The sequence below is a fragment of the Penicillium canescens genome (assembly GCF_028828765.1).
Source record: "Penicillium canescens strain IBT 15451 chromosome Unknown utg000004l_segment0_segment0, whole genome shotgun sequence".
Classification (NCBI taxonomy): domain Eukaryota; kingdom Fungi; phylum Ascomycota; class Eurotiomycetes; order Eurotiales; family Aspergillaceae; genus Penicillium; species Penicillium canescens.
In genome coordinates this window covers 2,151,107-2,170,509 of record NW_026703966.1, presented here as the reverse complement: position 1 = coordinate 2,170,509, position 19,403 = coordinate 2,151,107, and the positions used below count along the sequence as shown (strand labels likewise).

At 49.3% G+C, this 19,403-nt stretch overlaps 7 protein-coding genes across 7 annotated transcripts; 4 read left to right on the top strand and 3 right to left on the bottom strand.

Annotated features, from left to right (window-relative positions):
* Window positions 1-2,418: 2,418 nt before the first annotated feature.
* N7446_006181 (uncharacterized protein) lies at window positions 2,419-2,932 on the top strand (the record flags this gene model as incomplete). Its single annotated transcript, XM_058514929.1, has 2 exons — window positions 2,419-2,537; window positions 2,599-2,932. 2 exons carry the CDS (start codon window positions 2,419-2,421, stop codon window positions 2,930-2,932), a joined length of 453 nt encoding a protein of 150 aa, XP_058372107.1.
* Window positions 2,933-4,269: 1,337 nt separating this feature from the next.
* On the top strand, window positions 4,270-9,099 carry N7446_006180 (phosphatidylinositol-3,5-bisphosphate 5-phosphatase; the record flags this gene model as incomplete). Its single annotated transcript, XM_058514928.1, has 6 exons — window positions 4,270-4,759; window positions 4,829-5,056; window positions 5,109-5,198; window positions 5,252-5,751; window positions 6,047-8,620; window positions 8,725-9,099. The coding sequence occupies 6 exons, from the start codon at window positions 4,270-4,272 to the stop codon at window positions 9,097-9,099; spliced, it is 4,257 nt and encodes a 1,418-aa protein (XP_058372106.1).
* Window positions 9,100-9,341: 242 nt separating this feature from the next.
* Window positions 9,342-11,242, bottom strand: N7446_006179 (Tti2 family protein; the record flags this gene model as incomplete). Its single annotated transcript, XM_058514927.1, has 4 exons — window positions 9,342-10,265; window positions 10,319-10,773; window positions 10,837-11,038; window positions 11,087-11,242. The coding sequence occupies 4 exons, from the start codon at window positions 11,240-11,242 to the stop codon at window positions 9,342-9,344; spliced, it is 1,737 nt and encodes a 578-aa protein (XP_058372105.1).
* Window positions 11,243-11,316: 74 nt separating this feature from the next.
* N7446_006178 (tRNA adenylyltransferase) lies at window positions 11,317-13,098 on the bottom strand (the record flags this gene model as incomplete). The annotated part of the gene is made up of 3 exons (XM_058514926.1): window positions 11,317-11,555; window positions 11,604-12,164; window positions 12,216-13,098. The coding sequence occupies 3 exons, from the start codon at window positions 13,096-13,098 to the stop codon at window positions 11,317-11,319; spliced, it is 1,683 nt and encodes a 560-aa protein (XP_058372104.1).
* A 528-nt stretch (window positions 13,099-13,626) lies between these two features.
* Window positions 13,627-15,897, top strand: N7446_006177 (TRAPP III-specific subunit 85 family protein; the record flags this gene model as incomplete). The annotated part of the gene is made up of 2 exons (XM_058514925.1): window positions 13,627-14,695; window positions 14,744-15,897. The coding sequence occupies 2 exons, from the start codon at window positions 13,627-13,629 to the stop codon at window positions 15,895-15,897; spliced, it is 2,223 nt and encodes a 740-aa protein (XP_058372103.1).
* Window positions 15,898-16,166: 269 nt separating this feature from the next.
* On the top strand, window positions 16,167-17,884 carry N7446_006176 (putative vacuolar sorting protein SNF7 family protein; the record flags this gene model as incomplete). The annotated part of the gene is made up of 4 exons (XM_058514924.1): window positions 16,167-16,216; window positions 16,339-16,867; window positions 16,936-17,130; window positions 17,189-17,884. The coding sequence occupies 4 exons, from the start codon at window positions 16,167-16,169 to the stop codon at window positions 17,882-17,884; spliced, it is 1,470 nt and encodes a 489-aa protein (XP_058372102.1).
* Window positions 17,885-17,981: 97 nt separating this feature from the next.
* On the bottom strand, window positions 17,982-19,294 carry rad18 (E3 ubiquitin-protein ligase RAD18; the record flags this gene model as incomplete). The annotated part of the gene is made up of 3 exons (XM_058514923.1): window positions 17,982-18,540; window positions 18,596-18,713; window positions 18,763-19,294. 3 exons carry the CDS (start codon window positions 19,292-19,294, stop codon window positions 17,982-17,984), a joined length of 1,209 nt encoding a protein of 402 aa, XP_058372101.1.
* Window positions 19,295-19,403: the final 109 nt, after the last annotated feature.

Genomic DNA, 19,403 nt, shown 5'->3' with positions numbered 1-19,403 from the left:
GCGTCCCGTGCGGAGAATCCGCTTCTATGGTATGCTCTATATCATACTGCTTGTGTTATTACTCATGCTTTAGTGGAAGATAAGGTGGCGCTTGATAGTAAGAGGTTGTTACATATGTTTTAGGACGATTGTGGGAATATGGTGAGGCAGTGGCGGGTGGAGGATGATGGAGGAGAGGACAACTTTGATGGAGCTTAGCGGAGGGTGCTTGGAAAGAGAATTTCATTAATGGGATAGGAGAGCTTGGTCCTGCTTATCATAAGGGTGGAATGCGAGGACCCCACTACAACATTTGAGGTGTTTAGGTAGTACTTGTAGATAGGAAGGAATAATTCATTCCCATCTGTTCAGGGGAGGCGATTCGCTCCGAGATGTCTCCAGGGCTGGATATATGAGCTATATACATAATAACAAAAGAAAAAGAAGAGAAAGTGGCATAAACAAAAGGAACATGAGACGACCACTTTGTATAAAAGCCAGTGATGCGTCTAGTGCTGTGAACTATTATAGCGTCTTCTTCTAAGACTGGGGGCAAAACTATGTAGTAGTGATTAACGGGTGATGGAAGAGAGAATGGTTCTTTGCTTAAACCGCTATGGGTCACGGCCAGTTCGCCGCCTGAATGATCCTGACCTCGAGAACAAAAGAAAAGATTTTTGGTTATATAGCTGACATCCGGTGTTCAGTTGAGGCTCAATGTAAACTCTCTACTTCATATTAATGGACATTTTCATAGCAACATTATAGTCCGAACATTGAGATTGACATGGAAATCTGAAGCACAAATGTCCATGAAATTGGATTTCTCCACTCAATGACACCATCAACCCACACGATGTGCGACAGAGCCTAGGTTTAGAGTCATCGTAATCCCATATTGCAGCATCCCCATGCGTGATTATCCAAATCCAATCGACCAAGCCATTCGGTAACCCAAAATAGGAAATGGGGGTGAAAATGAGTACCTTGTCAGCTGCCTTTTCCCGTAAATTACCAGTACTGTCGCATTGATACCCAAACTGCCTCGAGTCTCTTAGAGGAAAACATCCTAGCTTCTAGTCGAGAATTAGACCCATCATCTGCATTTCTGCCTCTTAACCTCGTGTTTCTTCGTCGGTCTCAGTCTAGGGGTTCTAAAATATCTCATATCAGCTACAGACATTGTCCAAGAGCGCTGGTGCCTTGGCATTGAGGACCTTGGGACTGCACTCCGCCACCAACCATGGAGTGCTATTGCCCGGAGTAGGACTATGGAGTCTAGCCCACGAGATCCATAGAGATTTAATACTCATATATCTGGCAAACCCTTATTAACTTATAGAAATAATTCCAGACTTCGACTCTATCTAGTTAAACCGAACCGAAAAATGTCTTATTCACCTATTCGCCGACTGGTAGTCTCACTATCATGACTATAGATCTCCAGCGCCCTATCATATTCACCGATCAAGTGACTTACCCATGTGTCGTACTAGTGGAAGGGAATTTCAGGACGACGTTAACTACGTACATGAGCCAATAAGCGGATTAGGTTTGATTTCTAGGAGAGTGATGATATAGTTAGGATTGTCACCATCTCTAGCTCCCCGGTCCGAAGGGTTGAGGTGGCGTTTGGTTGAAATCCTCACGGGTTGAACAAGAATGCATCTCGAACACTGTATTGGGAGGCAGCGAAGCGTTAGCAAGGATGCAATAGATTTTAAAAATATTTCAATTTGTTTGCCATTGTAGACTCAAGGGGTCATAATCTGTAGAAAATGGCATTCAATGGCCGTATTCGGTCAAAGGCTAGGATGTTGATATACAAATAGACTGTATTTTCCCAAATCCGTTACTCAAGTGAATCATTAGTCACGTCCGATCAAAGTATGCTAACACAATCACTGCATGTCTAGTCCTTTTGGAATCAAGAGAACCCTTCGGTTCCGCGCTCGTTTCCTAATATGCCACTGCTATATGAGTCTCCGATGAGCCTCCAACTCAGCAGTATTGATTGATACTGTGGGATGACCAGAATAGAGAATGATTGGAAACGGAGGTGTTTTTCAATGCAAGGCAACACAGAATGCATGTATATCACAATGAAGTTTTCTTAGCAAGAGAGGCCTCCTTCGGCTATTTATATCGGCGAATACCGTCAATCTTCTTTCCAAATGCGAATATAACCGAAGCCAAGCAACCGGTTTCCTGAGCTATTACCAAAACACCTGTGTCTTATACGATGCAATAGCAATTACGCCAAGGCCGGATGAGAACCTTTGAGGCACCAAGACTTCCTCTCTTCTTGGCGTCGGAAAGCAGGGTCTGCGAAATTAATCCCGTTGCTGTGGCTATAAAGTGCAGTGCTGACCCTGTTTGCATTTTCTTGAATCCATTAAAGCTCAAGTATCCCCTATTCGTATCTGTTTTACTATCACAATGGGATCTTTTTACAAGTTCCTCGCCATCACGATTCTGCTCTCATCTGCCGTATTGGCCCAAGAACCTGGTGCATCTCCCACTGCTTCAATCGGCTGTGAACCACACGGAGACCATTGGTATTTTTTGACTTATTTCTTTTGCTTCGCAAAGTGACTCTAGTAACGCTTTTGACTCAAGGCACTGCGACGGTCCGGCCTCGACCACTGCCTCTCTGGGCTCGTCGACAGCAAGTGATGCCGAAGTGGCCACCACCTCGGCCGCTACATCGACTACATCGGCCAGTGTTACCCCCACGATGCCCAGTCCTACCGAATCTGCGGGCTGCGAGCCGCATAACGACCACTGGCACTGTGACGGGCCCATCGAGACTTCCAGTTCGAGTGCTTCTGCAAGTGCCTCTGCGAGCTCTTCTGCCGGTGCAAGCGATGAGGAAAATGGTGTGGGCACAAGGGGAGTGGAAATGTTCCTGCTTGCTGGGCTGTCTGTTATAGCTGCTGGATTGAATGTTTGACGCGCCGATGTCGGCTCGTGTATAGTTCTTGAAGCAATGATCCAATAGCCGTAGGGTATGTAAATTAGCGGTCCTACTGAATACCTTGAAACTAGTGAATATACGTCTATGGTTCTCTTCTTGATTTTATTGCTACATACGTTAAGTTCTAAGACTGGGGCTATGGTTCTAAAGGGCATAGAAAAAGTCTAATATATGCCTATGCTCATAATATTTTGCAATAAAGTGAGTCGTTATCCCGTTCAAAAGATGATATTTATCATCGCGGGCTTTTGAAAATATCACTGCTGCAAGCAGGTACGACGCTTGTAGGCATTACCCCCTCTTGCTCGCAAGTCAGAGATGGTGTCTATCGTCAACTTGAAGACTTTATCAGCCCCTCTAGCGTCGGGATCGAAAAGAGCACTTCGAGACGTAATCACAAAAAGGCCAGAACCACCGATATTGAGCACTGGTAAAAAACGTGAAACCAAGCTCGACTGAACTGAGCGGCCAAAAAGAAAACAAACGAAGGGATACTCAAGGGAGTGGAAAACGGGACATGTCAACGAACATTTAATCAAAAGGGACTTTTCTCCGCGTGAATGGTGTGGTCAAATTTAAGAGACCGGCCACTTCGCAACGAGAATTTATGCTCAATCTAACCCAACGGTACCCATTTCGCACGCCCTCTACGTAGGCCATCATTTGGAATGTACTGGCACTTATCACCAAGCCACCGAAATTCACGAAATGAGTGAAGGGCCAAGGATAATATCTTTATCTTCTCTTTCGTATCCTTTCCCGAGGAAATATTTTGGATTCAGTAAAGTTTAGTCTAATTGTCCTTGTAACTCTATCATGGGAACTCTGAACCTGCTACGCTTACTATTGTCACGCATTCAATGCTTCAAATTTAAAACACAAGTGTAAATATTTATATGTCAGTTCGTCCATGTTATCTTGAACTGCAAAATGTAAAGCAGTTGCTCAAGTAGTCAAGTCAGACTTCCGGAATTGGATTATAATGTTATTGTTATCGATCATGGTGTTCAATAGATTATACGCCAGAGCGTGAAATCGAAGATTATTCTCTCTGTTCGTATTAAGCAAAAATGGCGAGAAAGAACATCGCGGTAAAGAGACACTCTGAGTAAAATAGTAAGAAGCATGTATACAGCAGTGTGAGGAAGATCGACACTCGGGCCTCGGTCTGGAACTCTCCCCATGATTTCACAGGCGCCGAGCTCTTCCCCGCATAATCTTTAGTGTATGAACATACCAAATACATAAGAAGCAATGATTTAGCAAAAACACCGCCATCACAATAAAAACTATACAATCTAAAGATATCCAAAATGGCAAACCTCCGCCCCCCATCAGCCCCCTACAGCGAACCCCTCCTCCCTCAACTAAATATCCCAAACCCATACTACAAACCACATCACCACGCGCTACGCGCCCACGTCCGCGAATACGTCGACACATACATAGCACCGTACGCGCACGAATGGGAAGAAGCAGGCCAAGTCCCCGAAGCCGTACGTCTGCGCCACAGCAAACTGGGCTATAGCATCGTGCACCCGTTGACGAGCGAAGAGGATTCGGCGGGTCTGGCATTGCCTGGTGGTGTACCGCGTGAGAAGTGGGATACGTGGTGCTCGCTTATTGTCTCGGATGAGCTTACGAGGGTCGGGTATGTTGGTGTTATTTGGGGGCTTGGGGGTGGGAATGGGATTGGGTGTCCGCCTGTTGCGAGGTTTGGGAGTATTGAGCAGAGGAGACGATGGTTGCCTGGTGTTGCCCGGGGGGAGGTAAGGTTTTGTTTAGGGATTACGGAGCCTGATGGTGTGTATTCTTTTGTTCTTGGATATCGTTTGGATGTGGAGAGGTGCTAATTGATTATTGTTGGTTTAGCTGGTTCTGATGTTGCTAACATTCGGACTACTGCTTTGCGTAATGGGGATCATTATGTTGTTAATGGTGCGAAGAAGTGGATTACCAATGGTATTTGGGCGGATTATTGTACTGCTGCTGTGAGGACTGGTGGTCCTGGTAGGTCTGGGATCTCTTTGCTAGTCATTCCTTTGGCTGCTGCTGGTGTGACTCGTCGGCGCATGCATAACTCTGGTGTTAATGCGAGTGGTAAGTGCTTGCTTCAATCATACCCGAAGCGTCGTGGGTTAACCAGACATAGGCTCAACCTACATCGAGCTGGACGATGTTCGTGTCCCTGTTGGGAATCTCCTTGGTGAAGAGAACAAGGGGTTCCCGCTGGTCATGTCAAGTAAGTCCCTAAGATGAAGCGGAGATATGATCAATTCCTCATTTCCCATTCAGACTTCAACCCGGAGCGCCTTGCACTGGCCTGTGCATCCTTGCGATTAGCCCGCGTCTGCGCGGAAGACGCATTCAAATACGCCATTCAGCGCGAGACATTCGGCTCGCCCTTAATTGAAAAACAAGTAATCCAATCTAAGATCTTCAAGTTTGGATTGATGATCGAACCGGCCTATGCATTCATGGAGCAGCTTGTTAATATTCTCGAACTTACCAAGGATCACCCCACGGATGATGTGAACATTGGTGGTATGACTGCCCTGCTTAAGGTGATGTCCACGAGGGCTCTGGAGAAGAGTGTTCGTGAAGCACAGCAGATCCTTGGTGGGGCTGGGTATAACAGGGCTGGTAAAGGTGCGCGGATTGAGCAGATTAGTCGTGATGCTCGAGTTCATGTTGTCGGGGGTGGGAGTGAGGAAATTATGGCTGGTTTGGCTTTGAGGGAGGAGACTAAGGCGCTGAAGACCCGACGGATGGCTCTTGAGAAGAGACAGTCGAAGGTATGAGGTCTGGAAGACTGTGAGGATTGTTTTTGTAAGCTACGGGCTTAATAAATCAAATGTTGGAATGTTGTTGTTGCTCTGGTACCCGAGGCATATTTATGTCGCTATCCGCCGCGGAGAGCATACATGCACGAAAAGGGTCAGATGTTGCTAGGCAGCATTGTCAAACTCCTTTATAGCCGAATCTGACTGCTACAAAATCGAATATTCGAAAATAAGAGATATACTGCATCAAAGCAAGCTTGAATGTATGAACAGAGTTGAATAAGCTTAGTCGAGCTAGCGTTGACAGCACAGACGTCATGTGGGGAACTTCAACCTCACAACAACTCCCAGCATGGAGAGCTTTGATGATGTGTCTCTTATCGGGCCAGTCTTCGAAGAACATTCCTTCCATAATGATCTCCCAGTCGCCTCCGACCCTCCAGAACAGACTTCGTCCAAGTCAGAGAACACACCGACCTCCGCCCAACTGACCTCACAACTGGAGCGCACCAACGATGTAGGAATGATCGACGATTCCTCCGATATTTCCGAGTTTCCTCCTCTTTCCTACAATGCGCCACCGGGGACTCGAGTGGAGGAGGAAGGTGAGGGAGAGGATGAGGAGCCAAGGGTAGCAACCTCCTTTGAGCGGCGCGAATCCTCGCCGACCTCTGCGCTAAAACACCGATCGGCTGCGGATAATTCGGACTATGAGGGTATCAACCGCATGCACAAATTTACCCTGTATGAAACCGCCACTCGGTTCTACATGGTGGGGATCAACCTCGCGGAGACGCGTTTTCGAATATTGAAAATCGATCGGACCACGGAGTCGGGGGAGCTCAGTATCACCGAAGATGACATGATCTATACAAAGAGAGAGATGGTTCAGTTGCTGGATGCGATCGACGATGGCAATAAGAGCTCTGGTGGTTTGAACCAGAAATGCAGCGCATGGGCATTGCTTGGTTTCATCCGATTCACGGGGGGCTACTATATGCTACTCGTCACCAAGAGGAGTCAAGTCGCCATGCTGGGTGGGCATAATGTCTACAAAATCGACGAAACAGAACTGATTCCTTTAACCACCTCGGAATCCTCACATCTCAAGGCTGAGAAGCATTCAGAAGAGGCGCGATACCTTGCGATTTTGAATAATCTCGACTTGTCTCGGTCTTTTTACTTCAGCTACTCCTACGACATCACCCGCACTCTTCAGTATAATATCTGCCGTGAGCGCAAGACTTACCAGGATGGAATCCCTCAGCCTTTCTCGCGGGACTATCATTCCATGTTTATCTGGAACCACCATCTCCTTGCGCCCGCTGCTGAGGCTCTCAAAAATCCCTATGAGTGGTGTCTTCCCATCATCCATGGATATGTGGATCAGTCCAAGATGAGCGTCTATGGTCGATTAGTCTATATTACCATTATCGCCCGTCGTTCTCGGTTCTTTGCTGGAGCACGTTTCCTCAAGCGAGGAGCTAACGACGTGGGAAATGTCGCCAACGATGTGGAAACTGAACAGATCGTCTGTGAACAGTCAACAACCTCGTTCCATTCAGCCGGCCCAACTCTCCACGCAAATCCTCATTACACTTCGTTTGTTCAGCACCGCGGAAGTATTCCTCTGCATTGGACCCAAGAGAACACAGGTGTCTCGCCCAAACCGGACATTGAGCTCAACCTGGTCGATCCATTCTACTCAGCTGCAGCGTTGCATTTTGACAATCTTTTCGAAAGATACGGTGCTCCGGTGTATGTTCTAAACCTGGTCAAATCTCGAGAGCGAACGCCGAGAGAATCGAAGCTCCTTAAAGAGTTCACCAACGCAGTGTCCTACTTGAATCAGTTTCTTCCAGCGGATAAAAAGCTGATATACAAAGCTTGGGATATGAGCCGCGCTGCCAAAAGTCGAGATCAAGATGTTATTGAAACATTAGAAAGCATCGCTGGCGACATAATTCCGAAAATTGGCTTTTTCAAGAATGGAAATGATGTGGAATCCGGCCTTCAGCTTCAAAACGGAGTTGCGAGGACCAACTGTATTGACTGTCTTGACCGAACGAATGCTGCACAATTTGTCATTGGCAAGAGAGCACTGGGATACCAGCTCCATGCACTCGGTGTCATAGATGAAACAGCGGTGGAATACGATACCGATGCAGTCAATCTCTTCACCAACATGTGGCATGACCATGGAGACACTATTGCCATTCAATATGGTGGATCACACTTGGTTAATACTATGGCAACTTACCGCAAGATCAATCAGTGGAGCAGTCATTCTCGTGACATGGTGGAGAGCTTCAAGCGATACTACAACAACTCCTTCCTTGATGCTCAACGTCAAGAGGCGTACAACCTCTTCCTTGGCAACTATATCTTTTCACAGGGCACCCCGATGCTCTGGGATCTCTCAACTGATTACTACCTGCACCATACCAATCCAAAATCCCATTTGGAGAGAAAGAAACCCAACTACATTTCCTGGTACACACCAGAAAACCTGAAAGAAAAGGAAATGCCACCCGTCCCATCTCACCCAAAGGAGCCACTTTCACGCTTCGACGACTACTGGCTGGAATACTATCGTCCCCTCGCACTCACGTCACTCTCCAAGGTCTTTTCCTGGAAAATGAACTCCACCTTGCGCTACCTCCCCCCAGTCCGCCCCGGCCACGCAGTCCCCGATCTCAGTCCCTTCGTCCCTCGCATTCCCCCAGAGCAGATCCAGCGCGAGCGCCTACCACCACGCAGCGTCAAGATCCAGGAGCCAACCGATAGCCGCACCCGCCTCGCGTCAAACACAATACCGATCGCAGAAGAAACAACCTGGGCCCACCAACCCCCTCATCCTCAAAACAACCCCCTCCAACGGGTATAATCAAAGAGCCCACCTTCGAAGTCCACCAGTCATCCCGCATCCCACCAATTCACCTACCAAACACCCCCTCAACCCCCAGCAAAGCCCAAATCGCGCAGTGGACCCTGGGCCAACTAGTCAGCGACTCCCTCAGCCCTACGGTAACGGGCGCCGAAGCAGAAGAATACGAACGCTACATCAACCACCCGCTCACAGTCCCGCTTGTCGTCACGTCCGAAAATGAAATGACAGCCGCCTCGCTCCGAGACCACGGTTATAACCTCGATCTCCTTGAGTACGCGAATAAATGCAATGTGGAAGAGTTTGCGCTGGAGGCGAATGCTGAGGAGAATCTGGCTGATTATGCTGAGTTCTTGAATGTCTCTGAAGAGGGTCTTACTGTTGTTAGTGAGGATTACGAGAAGAAGAGGTATAAGCGGTATCGGCAGTGGTTGCGTGGGAAGAGTCTTTTTAAGCAGCGGGTTGATTCATGATGTTACGAATATTGAGGATTTCAGTAACTTCTTCGGCGTTACCTATTGTAAATTGATACCCTGATTTGAATTGAATATTCACATTCCATTGATGCCATTTCATGGAGACTTTTCTCTTCCTATCTTATATGCAACACTTTCTGCTACAAATCAAAGAAATGGGACGGAAGATACCACCAACTCAAATCATTATCTCTTCAATGAACATTTCGAGCAGGAGTCTGATATCTGTCAATATTCGCTTAGAAGAAAAGCCCCGTAAGCACCGGATCAGCCTCAACAAGCTTCTTCACATCCCCAACTATACTCTCCTTAGCCTGCACCTGCTCCTTCTGAGACTCATCACCAGGTATAGTAACAGGATTCTGCAAGACATGCAACAAAAGCTTAACAGCAATCTTCAACTCGTTCTCCAGCATTTCCTTCATTTCCCCAGAAGTCGAAGGATCCTCAGCAGCATGAATCCACGCCGAACACAACCCACTCAACAGTTCACCGCGCCAACGCCAGATACGCGGGTGTCCATTCTTAATCACGCTTTGGAGAACCATTGCGGCACTGAGCGTGAGGCCGAAGTGGGAGTGTTCCATTCCGAAGGGGTTGGAGAGTGTAGTGTAGAAAACAGGGATTAGGTCCTGGAGGTATTTCACGGTGTTGATACCGAGTTCTTCGACAAAGCTGCCTGCCATTGTTAGGAGTTGTGCCGAGAGGCGCGGGTATGGGAAGGAGGTCTGGGTTGAGGCTGCGGCTGGGGTGCTTGAACTGATGTGGTGCAGTGAGGAGATGATGTTTGAGCGGAGGATTTTGGCCAAGCTGTTTATGTAGGTTTCTTGGTCCTTGGCTTTGTTCTTTGAGAAGGGGCTTTTGTAAGCGGTTTCGAAGAGGACTAGGAGGGCTGGGTATGCTTCTCCTAGGCAGTATATGGAGCTTTCCTCTGGTGTGATGGTTGGCAGGGAAAGAAGACATGGAGTTATGGCATCTTGGAAGACGGAGGTTAGGTTTGTTCGTTGGAGGATATCTGATCTGCTGTCTTTGATTCGGACTAGTAGGTTTTTGAGCAAGTCGCATCCAATGGTTTTGAAGCAGATGTTGCTGTCGTCGATCATGGCGAGGATGGCTGGCACGTAGAGCGGGAAATGTTCTTCGAGATATTTCTTGTCCCCGGGCTAGTATCAATGTCAGTGATGAAGTTGCGGTGAAATTTTGTGGGATGGCATACGGTGTACCGCTCTATCATCCACTCCAGGGCAGTCGCAACGTAGACATCGGTTGTCTTCCAAGGTTTGGCCGACTCATCCATGCCGTCAAATCGTGGGACGGACTGGGGATGGAAGTTCTTGCGGCCGGCGGCGGTGATGGCGGGATTCGGAGTCTTTGCGAACAAGGGCCTGATACGTTCCTTCAGGATGAACTCGATACCAGGCCAGAACTTGTTGGCCTGTTCAGTAACCTGAAGCCAGTGGTTCGTCAACAGTGATGCGTTCATGGCACTGTGAGATGTTGACCATGGCACTTTTTGGCTAGTAGAGCATGCTAGAGCGAGAGTGACATCTGCGACGGCAACATTGTCGGGCATGCGGCCTGAAAGGCTGGGAAGAAGCTTGCTCAGGCTCAGCAGAAGCTCTATAGCCAGCTCTGATTCATACTTGCTCTCGTTCTGAGCCCTTTTGACATCTGTTTGCTGTTAGACCCTTTGTTCACTTTCACGAAGCTTCGACCGCGCTTCAGGCGACGTACCGGCGGTAGGCTCGTCAGACTCGGTCTTTATAAACTCGACCGAGTATGCCGCGCTCGGCAGAACGACCGCGCTCGCCCACTTCAAAATTTTGTTCAACGCCTCATTTTCGTTCTGTGTGAAGGGTCGTGGGCTTCCATTCTCCGGCAACCATGGCTCAAAGTGCTCGACATAACTGAGCATGGAAGCGATACTCTCGCATCTCTACATTCTCAATCTTCTGTTTTCTTTTTCCTCAATGGGCAAACTCACGTTCAGATGGCTCGAATGGTCATAGGACTCAACATTCTGCCAGACTTGAGGCAAATCACACTTGGATACAGCAATACGGCCAGGGGCGAAGTCATGTGGGAACTGCCCAGGCTTCTGCATGAGAGTCCTACGGACTTGGGTGCGAAGTTCATCCATAACGAAGATAGTTGAAGATGGCAGGTTAAAGAAGTGAGGGATCTCCACTAGGTTTATTTTTGTGTCATCTGACTTCACAACCCCAACTCTGCTCGTCGACCCGCGATTTCTGCCAGTACCTGTTCCTTGTCGACATCACGATGTAGCAACTGCCATTCAAGCGCCATATTAACTGCTTTGCTCATCCACGGTCCTTTTTTGGTTTCTAGGCTATTCATAATTTCATCGCCATTTACAATTGGTCGGAGGTCGCATACATCCTCCAGGTCGTTTTCTACGATGTATACAAGGAACTGGTCGTACTCGGTAACCACTACATAGGGTTAGAAAAACACCACAAAATGCAGAGAAGGACTCTTACCGTCTGCGAAGTCACGTTTTCTCATGACTTCTTGCATGATTGCCAGAAGAATGCAAAGTTTCCAGTCCTTGTTCCATGAGCGAATTTGCAATCCAATGCGCTGTCGGATTTCTGCTGGTGTTCCACTCAATTCATTGGCAAGGAGTGCGGTTTTGGTCGTAATAATCTCTTCGAAATGCAGAGCCGCGGCGCGGAGTACATTGAGCGTCTTGTTATCGGTGCGAAGACTGTCTTTTCCGACCTCAACTGCTCGTGGGGGGATTGGCTTCGCTTTCGCGCCCTTGGCCGTGCGGCCGGGGACTGAGGACCAAGGAGCAAATGTTGCGACCATCCATGCATAGTATCTGGTTTCATCGCTGGTGGTAATATCACGAATGCGTTTCGCAGCCGACTGAACCTCTTCGCTATCCTCGGACTTTGGGTGCAGCAACCGTGCCAGCGTGTTGTATGCGAGAGGCCATGTCGATGTATCGGCCTTGGCGTCATCCTGATGATTAGCGAAGATAGTGGGATATAGCTTAAGTCGGTCAATGAACTCCAATGCGCCGCGGGGGTCAGGCCCTGGATGTTATGGTTAGAAAAGCACATGATCGGTTGATGCAACTAACTCACCACGTAACATCTTTTCGAGCTCGGTTCCCACGCGTTCTTTGCTGATTTTCAGTTTCAGTGCCTCGCCGATATCTTCGATCTGCATAGCGGCCTCTGTTTCATGGTCGATTTGGTATCCCAGTCTGCTTGCAAATCGGATCAATCTGAGCACGCGCAGTGGATCATCTTTGAAGGTTTGGTATGGCTCCATGGGGCATCGAATAGTCTTCTTCTTCATGTCATCCAGACCCCGTTCAGTAAGATCCTCCAGCCGCGATTCGTTGAGGTTGTAGAATAGCGCATTGATGGTTGCATCCCGCCTCAAAGCGTCCTCAACTGCGGTACCGAACTCCATCTGTGGGTTGCGACTGTCGTCTGAGTATGTCTCTTTCCGTAGATTGACCAAATCAATGTCGAGACCAAAGATCTTAGTCGTGACGGTCTCCAGGTGCTTCGATTTCTCCGGGTTCGCCTCGATCTTGTGAAGGCTCACAATAGCATCATGCATTTCTCCATCTGGTAGGCCGTTTTTGTACTTTTCTAGGCGTTCCGGAACGTCCAGGTACTCTTTGAGAGCCATGCCAAACTGGAACCCAGTCATACTGCTGATTCCCACATCGATGTCATGGCTCTCGACACCGAGCAGTTTGTCTCTGACCCAGCCTCCCGTGAACCGCAAAACAATCTCGGGGGCATCTTGGCCTCCCTCAGATAATTTCTTCTCGCGAATGTAGTTTGCGACGTCGAGGAGGAGAGTTCGCAGGGTGCTCTCAATCGGAGTGAGCTCGAGAGTCGGCACGGCGGGGTTCATGGTTGCAGATGAAGCTTCCCGCTGAGGAGAAGGAATGCGTCGTCTCTTACTGACTCGCCCTGAGAAGTGAGAGTCTAATTCGCGGTTGCGCATGGACGGGCGACAAGGTACAGAATAAGTTCGGAGGGGAAGAGCTTGAATTGGGCATGGACGTCCTGGTTTTCTTGCTAGAGTGCGGGCAAGTGGAGTAAAAGAAAGACCAGATGACTCAAAGAAGAGCCCTAAAGAGCGCAGCCTCATTGAACATACCTAGTCGTGCGCAAGTTAAATGAAACTGAGTCAGGTTTGATTGTCGATAAGGCCTCACGTGGGAAGATCATGTAGCCCGCCTTGTCTTCACTACTCTACGCTCTGCACTCTACACTTTCAACATCCCACTTCGAACTTTCGAGATACTTCGCAAATACCCAGTTTCAGTCTAGTGCTCGTCTTCTTGTCGATTCGCTTCGTTGTCCCTGCCAGCGCTAATCGGGCCGAATCCCTCATCTTGGCTTTCTCCCCCAACAACACCTCCGTGAACCCGTAACAACTACTCTATTACACCCCAACCTCAGATCCCAGTCGATGGGGCCTGCCAATCAACATCACTAGTTTCAGTTTTACACAGAGCAGCGGTTGTCCATGACATCGCCCGGAGATGCTACTCCGGTCAAACCTCCGCCGTCCTTCTCACCCGGCGTTACGCGAGTCGCCTCCCCATCACGATACCCGGAGGAGCATGAATCAGCTCAGTCTATAGATGTCCAACTGGCCGAATCCCAGTCAGCCTCATCAGCAACCCCTCCTCTCTCAGCCACCATTTCCGACTTACCGATCCGCTCCGGCTCGCCGCACTCGCGCTCTGGGAGATCCTCCACCCCGCAATTAGCCAGGTCATCCATCGGTTCGCCTTTCGATGGACGGGCAGATGGCTCGGAAGATATCAGATCATTAATCATTCGGTCCTTCTCGCCTACAATCGCTGTTCATGCATCCGAGGATACTGATCACTTGGTGAGGAACAAAGGGTTCAAGGGGGGATTTTGGGAGTTGATCCGGCCTTTTGGAGAGACTGTCTCCGGGAAGGTGGTAATACGGGATAGCATAGGCTCAAGTCGTGCCTGGGAAGACTATGGAGTACGCTTTGTCAATTTCAAGGGGATCGGCAAGGCTACACCAAGCCGAGATTCCGGTCCGCTGGCGCAGATGGAGGAGGTATTGACGAAACAGCTGGATTCTTCGGAGGGTCTCATGGGCGCATCAGTACGGGCAAAGGATGTGCTGGGATTCCCTGCAGCAACGCCACTATTCAAATCGTACTTTCAACAACTTCTGTGTGCCGCACCCGCAGCGCCTCATGAGACATTCGGCCATCCCGTGGCCAATGTAATAGCCATCAGCTCTCGCAATCCGGCTCCACTGGAGACACTCAGGCAGCTATATGCGGACAGTACGACTGGTGACAGACACCTTCCCGACTGGGTCCATCAAGAGTATCTTCGGTATTATGTCCTGGTCCATGATGAGGAACGAGATGATATCACGGAATCTACCAAGCTTTACGATCAGATGAAGCGGCACTTTGGGCTACATTGTCATCTTTTAAGGCTTCGGAGCAGTCAGTGCGTCGTGACAGATGATGATAGTGTACAAGTTCCCCAGTGCGAATGGCTCACACCTTCAGAGCATTTGTCGGGGGCAGGTGAAGCAGGCAAGTTAATTTCAAACCACAGCCGGAAATCTGCTAACTTGCATTCAGAAACTTTGGTTGACCTCGGCACCGATGGCACACCATATCTCTTTGATTCCGATGCAACTGCAATTAGGGCCTTCATTCGGGAGCTAGTTGTGCAGTCTGTGATACCATTCATGGAAAATAAGGTGGCTGTTTGGAATGATCAAGTCGCATCGCGGAGGCGCGGTATCAGTGGAAGGTTTATATCAATGTCAAAGCGATGGGCTTTCGGATCAAGTTCGCGCTCAGGTATCGCAGGCTCGTCAGGTGGTAACAGTGGGAATTACGATTCAACGCAGCACTTCTACAGTCCAGATTCCCCCGAGGCTGTCCTACGGAAGATGGCAGACTTTGCATTCATGCTCCGCGACTGGAAGCTTTCTACGTCCACGTACGAGATGATTCGATCGGATTTCGGCAACGACAAAGCGTGGAAATATCATGCCGGCGCCCACGAGATGTGCGCTGTCAGCATGCTTCTGAATCCACTGGCCACGTCAGCCAAAATCAAGCTTGATAGCGTGGACCAGTTGTTCGAGACTGCCTGCTATTCCTATCTCACGCGTTGCTCGGACGTACCACATGCACTCCGTTGTCTTTCTCTGGCAGTCGAGCTTCTCAAATCTCGCGGCGGGTCAGCCACCGAGAGCGCAGCCAAATGGGCCATGCGGGTCATGGACTTTGGGTTGGTTGGCTCGGTGGGTCAGATTCTGTACACCGAAAGGGTAGCAGCATGCTATGCATCCAAGACACCAGTTGGTGCAGCCAAATGGGGTGGGCGCCGCCGAAAAGCCGGAATGTGGAGTACGCTCGCTGCAGACCAATGGCTCAAGGCCGGCAAACCAACACTTGCTTCAGCCTGTCTGGAAGAAGCCGAACGTCTCTATGCTGACGTATTGGAGGCAGATGGTGTGTTCCCAATGCCTGAGATGCAAAGTTTCGTCGACAACCTGCGCCATGCTGTCAAAGTTGAATATCTTGAGGCTAGAGGATTTGACGCCAGAGATAGATCGCCCACCGAAGACCCCCTAGATACTGAAGAGACCAGCGAAAAGCTCGACAAACGCAGCCATCGCCGTTCTCTGATTGGGCTTCCTGTGCAGCTGGACGCCGGAGCCCTCAACACGCAGGGTCCTCGGGACCCTGAGAACCCGAATGATGACTTTGAACGAGCTTAGACTCATTACGGCCTTAATACACCATCATAGCATATAACCATAGAATACCAAACCTGTTCAAACAGAAAGTCTTATCTCCAGGTAGCTAAGCTGTATACATCAAGAGCCTCTCACACTTCGTCACGTGGGGCCATTATCGATAAACCTTCTGTTGACAGAGCGACGGACGATCGATCCCCCATGACCTTCGTTTGCACCTCCAATAAGCATAAATTAACCACTTCTCGCAAGGCTAGCCGCCTTCCCTCTCTTCTATATACGCAAGCATCATGAGCGACCTACTCAAATACATCCTCAACAATGAGGAAGCGTTCCGCAGGTAGAGACTACAACCCCCGGAGCCCGAGTCCGGGCCCGCATCTCCAACCCAAAAGCCAAACAGCCCACCAAATACATGTACACACAAGAAAGGATAATATACTAATCCTCTTGAAATCCCAGAAACCGCCTCCCATCCCTCTACTCCGATTTCACACCGCAGAAGAAAACAAACCCAGACGGCTACGCCGTCAACGTCGCCGCATGGGAACAAGCACTCAACCGAGCCGCGAAGCGCGGCTACACATCCTCCCGCGGAATCCGCATACGATCCGGGTCGAATATCTCAGCGAAGAACGATAGTTCAGCATCGCCACCAGCAAAGCGAAAGAAGACGGATCACCTTATTCTGCGGACAGATGAGTCCTTGCTTAGGGATTTGGAGAGTGCTGAGTGGGGGAGACCTGTTGCGCTGGGCACTGTTTTCGATGAGGCAATGCACAAACGCTCTATGATCCCTTTGCCGGTTTACAAGACTACTGCTGGGCTTTTGCAGAAGAGTCAGTGGAGGGTTATTGATCCTGGTGTTTTGAGTCCGTGGAATGTTATGAGTTGGGGTGTTAGGCAGCTTAAGGGGTTTGTTGTTGGTTTGGAGAGTGATTCGGCGCCGAAGTTGCAGGTGCAGGAGTTGGTTTTGGTGGAGAATTTGCAGGTATATTTTTTTGGTCGAGGGACTATGCTTGCATCAATCTTTGCTGACTTTCTCTTTTTTCCCGACAGGAAACAGCAGACTTGGCCGTGAAGAAGGCTACTGGCGGCAATTGCTCGAAACTGGATCTAATATACTCGAAAGAAAGCTTTGTTGAGGAGTTTGCAGGTATACTGAATGATGCGACAGAGTTATCAGATGCCGATTTTGATATTTTATTGCTCTATTTGTCCCGCGACAGCGGTGCTATTGCATATGATGGCAAGGTAAGTTGACTATGTAAGGTATTTTGGCCAGAACGCCCAGATACTGATGAATGGGCAGACAATCAAGTTCAAATCCGCAGGCGAGATGCCAGAGATTACACAACAAGACACAACCATTGCGTCTATCAAGACGTTGGTAGCGACGATGTCTAAGCAGGTCACGAATTTGGAGGCTAAGATCATCGAGCTGAACACATCTGCGAAGACAGCACTGGCAAACAAGAACCGAGTTTCGGCGCTAGCCGCTGTGAGGTCAAAGAAGATGGCTGAACAGAACCTCAAGCAGAGACTTGACACTCTTATGCAGCTCGAAGAGGTCTACGCCAGAATCGAACAAGCTGCCGGTCAGATCGAGATTGTGCAGGTCATGCAGGCAAGCACTGGGGTTCTCCGTGGTCTTCATACACAGATTGGTGGCGCCGAAAAGGTTGAGGATATCGTTGAGGAGTTGCGTGAGGAGATGACCAAGGTGGATGAGGTCGGCAGCATTATGAACGAAGCCGGCCCGGTCATTGATGAGGGAGAGATTGATGAGGAGCTTGAAGCCCTGGAGAAGGCTGACAGGGAAGTGCAGGAGAGGGAAGAAGCAGCAGCCACTGAGAGGAGACTGGCCGAGCTGGACAGTGCCAAGCAAGCCTCCGACGAAGCTACCCGGAAAGCACAGGCGGCCAAGAATCTGGAGTCTGAGCTTGCAGGCAGCATTGAAAGACTTTCCAATATGTCTGTTGAAGATCGCCCGATGCCAGCGAAATAGGTCACAGCCTGTTTATGGACAAGAGATCTGTCATTCAAAGGCACAGTTCACTATTGAAGTGAGTTTCCAGTCGGGTTCGATTCATATTCATTCATAGTCATCCGGAGAGGTCGATGGTATTATTGGCATCTGAGCCTGGGTTGTTTTCAATGCGAGCACCATTCGGTGGCAGTGCCTCAGCATGCTGCTGTGGTTGAGCTTGCGCGGGCCCAGACGAACTTTCTGATGCTCCAGGAATAGTGGACCTGATCTGAGCTTCACTCTTCTTCCGCGCATTTGCAATGAGGCGCTTGAAATCGTCATCGTGGTTTGTGGACCACTCGTTCGCATTGAAGTCCTTGCGCATAACGTTACTTGACGAAAGAAATGGTGATGGCGTAGCAGCATGCCCTCCCTGCGTCCGCTCCCAGATATCCAGCTCTGAGAGCAATACCCGTTTTGATTTGGGGTTTTTGGAATCGCAATTCGCGTTCCACAGGTTCATCCACTCCGTATGGCGTCGCTGCAGAAGCGGTTTGGGACCCCACTCCGGGATACCGAGGTCCCGGAGCTTCTTTCGCAATGAATTATCCTTCAAGATGGAGTAGTTTATGGCGGGGATTCGATCGGGAGGTTTGCCTAGGGTTAGATCCTTTTGGGGTGGGGCCATCAGTGACCTGCGACGTCAATTAGCATGCATATTCTTAGATTTCGGTAATAGAATCAACATACCCAAAAGGAGCTGGCTTTGGAGGCTGAGCTTCCTCCTCTGTGTGAACGTTTAAATGTGTGAAGACCGCTTCCTCCTTCATCTTCTGGGAGCAGATCGGGCACGCGACCATGCCATCTTCTATGAGATTATTAGACTGAGTCTGGCATACGAGTCCAAGATGCCATACCTGGAATGTATTCATCGTCATCTTGGCTATCCTCAATAACCTCAGGAATACTTTGAGGAGCAATCAGCGCTTCTACCGAGGTTCTTGTGGTTCTTTGAGACCGTGTTCGTCGGCCTTGCGAGCTGACTTCTGCAACTTGCGTTTCCTCCTCTGCAACGCGGCTAACTTTTCGTTTCTTTGCCAGTTGCTTGGTATCATCCTCACCCTTCTTAAGGCGCTCTTTTTCCGCTCGTGCAAGCCCCAGGACACTCGGCCTTGCCGTCATAAACGCGTCGACCAGTTCTTGTACGGCCCAGTTACGGCGCAGCTTCAGCTCTTGGTCAGAGCTCCGGCAAGCAGGGCATTTCCCTTCGGTGCTTAGACAGCGGCGAATACATAGTGAACAGAATGTATGACTGCAAGATGTAATGACCGGGTTATCGAAGAAGTCTTTGCAGACTTGACACCGGAGCGAGGATTCGAGTGGCGCAAGTAGTGACAGAGGCGTTCCTACCCAATCGGTGGAATCGGGCAGGTCGAACGATTGATCCATTGGAGAAGAGACCTGTACCTCACGCGAGGTCTTTGTAGAATCTCAGATCTTGAGAGGAGAATGGGAGTGGAGTGCAGACGCCAAGACCCGCTGACTGATACGCGTTAAG